Genomic DNA, 3336 nt, shown 5'->3' with positions numbered 1-3336 from the left:
CTCTCTCTTTCTCTCTCTTTCTCTCTCTCTCTCCTTCCCCTCTCTCTCTCTTCTCTCTCTCTTTCCCTCTCTCCGTCTCTCTCTTTCTCTTTACTCCTCTCACCATATTGCAATTGCATGTACAATAGCTTAAATGAAACAGTCGGTTTGTTTTGCTTTATGCTCACTGACCTTCACGTCCAATTTTGTTGATAGGGACAAAGGTCTATTTTTGCCCATCTCCATCAGCTTCCTAAAAATATATATATTCACAGCAAATGAAAAATGCCCTTTCTCGTTCTCTTCCTCCCTACCACCTCCCCCTCCTTAAATTCTATTATTTCTCCTTACCTCTCTTTCTGTAGTCTTCTGTTTTCTCTCTCTCTCTCTCTCTCTCTCACCTCTCTCTCCCTTCTCTCTCTCTCTCTCTCTCTCTCTCTCTCTCTCTCTGTTTCTCTCTCCCTCTCTGTATATATCTCTCTCTTCTCTCTTTCTCCCTCTTTCCCTCTCTGTATATCTTTCCCTATCTCCCCCCTCTCTCTCTTTCCCTTATCTCTTTCTCCATTTCCCCCCTCCCACACCATTGGCCCCTCTCTCTCTCTCTGCTATCCACACACTACTCTACAAATGTGCCATTTCTGCCAGTGATATGAGCTAATGAAGTCTATATCTTTTGTTTGTTTCAGAGGCGTAGATTCAAGGAGTGGTCAGTGACTGTAGCAGCATGTCTAGTGGCCCCAGTGTCCAGCTGACGCTTGTGTCGTGCCTCCTGGCCCTTGCCTGGTCATTTCCGATGTCAATGGTGAGGCATAAACACGAGATAACACGTTTCAGAATACAGACAAACAGACACAATCATAGAAGGAGAGAGAGAGAGAGAGAGAGAGAGAGAGAGAGAGAGAGAGAGAGAGAGAGAGAGATACTGACAGACAGACAGACAGTCAGACGGACAAACAGACAGACAGACAAACAAAGAGACAGAGATTGGAACGCGGACAAACTCTCTAACATACGCAATGTAGCCTGCAGTCTTGCAACAAATAGCATTTGACAGTAGTTACATCATTGCCTTTGTGAATGAACACAGAAGAACCTTAAAAATTGCACTAAAGAGCTCAAAACCTTATTGTGACCGAGTAGCGACGTTTTTGAACTCATAAAAGAATCGAGCAGCCCTAGGCTTGGATCATGGTGCAGTGTTCTCCGATTTGACCATTACGAAACAGTTTAGCTTCGAATCCTTGTGAAGTTCGAATCGCCCTTGTCAACCAAAACTATGGTTGTTGCCCTCCTTGCGCTAGTTTAGTAAGCTCAGCTTACACAGTGCCTTTCAAATGTTTTAATGATACATTCCTGTCACTGTTTTACGAAACCTAATTAGTGCTTGTGAAATTAAGAGCCTATGTAGGCATGGTGGTAAGCATCACTCACATTGTATTATTGTCACCTCCGCCCACCAAATAAACAAACAAACATGGCACCTTCTTTCGACCCTGCCCCTATCCTTGCAAAACCTCCCTCCCTCACAGCAGCAGCAGCAACAACAACAACAACAACAACAACAACAACAACAACAACAACAACAACAACAACAACAACAGCAAGGAACAAAGCAACGTATACCAAGGTGCAATAGTATTTCCCATTATGACGAACAAGAACTGCCTGATCTTTTGAATTTGCACCAGCCTGAGGGCCTATGCTTCCTGCCTAAGTTTTGAGAAAATTTGCTGATATCACATGGGTCTGCCAGCTTTTGCCAAGTCTCAGTGCCCTTGTGCTAAACGAGAAGAAGATTTCGGATCGCTGTATAGTCTGTCAGCGTGACTGTTAGACCCAACTCGCTATGGCAGACCGCTGTTTGCCGGCAAATCCGAGAGCAAATCTTGTCTACGCACCAGAACTTTGTCGCCATGTTTGTTCTGGGCTCAATTGGCAGACGTCGGACCTGTGGGCGGGGCAGATGATAGGCTCCTTGTTCTGGCAGGCGATGAGAAGCTGTTTTCCCGCCTTGTCGAGGAAAGTTTCGGAATCTGATGTGCGTGTCTGTGTATATCCACCAGAGAGAGAGAGAGAGAGAGAGAGAGAGAGAGAGAGAGAGAGAGAGAGAGAGAGAGAGAGAGAGAGAGAGAGAGAGAAAGTGAGCATGTTCGTGCTTGTGTGCGTATACATATATATATGTATACACATGTATATTATATATATATATATATATATATATATATATATATATATATATATATAATATATATATATATAAGATAGTTATATATGTATATGTATATATATATATATATATATATATATATATATATATATATATATATATATATATATATATATATATATACACTAGCTGGGCCCCCTTTCGATGAAAGGAATGATCGGTGCAATAACATCAACTGAATATCATTGGTCTACTATATTTACACTCCACTGGAATGGAGCAATAAATCTTGAGAGAAGAGTAACGCATGTGTTTCCAAGTTGCCAAATATATATTAGACTATTTAGAGGCATAAATTGATTCTCTATTCCGCTTCCGTGGTTGCACAGAAGCGTGTTGAGTGTTCCCAGTAGCAAGAAAAAGAATTTGACAAAGGAGTCCAGAAAAAGCGATGATGGGCATCAAACAAAAGGATCGCAGTCGAATTTAGCAACAAGTAAAAAAAGAAAACATGAGGCTAGATCTATACGGGTCGCACACTTAAAATAGTGCTCAGAATTGCGTGACAATGCGCGATAGTATCAAACGGAAGTACGACTTGAAATAAACAAACCTGGAGGATTTTCTAAAATTACAGAGACTGAAGCGTCGGCCTACAAAAGCGATCGGCAAAATAAAGAAATTTAGCTTTTTTCAGCTAAACTGTCTCAAAACTGAAAAAACAAAGGGTGTCATGATCTGGAGAATATTTTAAAGAATCTTTCGGCGAAAACCGCATGTCGATCGATGCAGCCATTAGAAAGCCTTTTGAATAGCAACATTCGGCCACCACAAATATATATAACTAGCTGGACCCCCTTTCGATGAAAGGAATGATCGGTTCTTTAATATCAACTAAAACTCCTTGGCCTACTATATTTACACTCTACTGGAATGGGGCAATAAATCTTGAGAGATGCAAAAAATTATAAGATCTAGATCTACAGATCTACTCTCAAAACAAAATGCGCCTCGCGAAATATCACTTCCCGATTTTCTAAAATTACAGAGACAGAAGCGTCGGCTTACAAAAGCGATCGGCGAAATAAAGAAATTTAGTTTTTAACAGCAAAACTGTCTCGAAACTGATAAAAAGAAGGGCGTCATGATCTGGAGAATATTTTAAAAAATCTTTTGGCGAAAATCGCATG

At 41.0% G+C, this 3336-nt stretch overlaps 1 protein-coding gene across 1 annotated transcript in view; it reads left to right on the top strand.

Annotated features, from left to right (window-relative positions):
• LOC101858261 (MAM and LDL-receptor class A domain-containing protein 1) overlaps window positions 1-3336 on the top strand; it is a gene marked incomplete in the record, with an annotated part of 74929 nt that overhangs the window by 20801 nt on the left and 50792 nt on the right. The window contains 1 exon segment of the mRNA XM_035969257.1: window positions 666-781. Coding sequence (XP_035825150.1) covers window positions 704-781 — 78 coding nt within the window.

The sequence above is a fragment of the Aplysia californica genome, unplaced genomic scaffold, assembly GCF_000002075.1.
Source record: "Aplysia californica isolate F4 #8 unplaced genomic scaffold, AplCal3.0 scaffold00131, whole genome shotgun sequence".
Classification (NCBI taxonomy): domain Eukaryota; kingdom Metazoa; phylum Mollusca; class Gastropoda; order Aplysiida; family Aplysiidae; genus Aplysia; species Aplysia californica.
The sequence above is the reverse complement of the archived record's forward strand: the minus strand, read 5'-3'. Positions and strand labels throughout refer to the sequence as shown.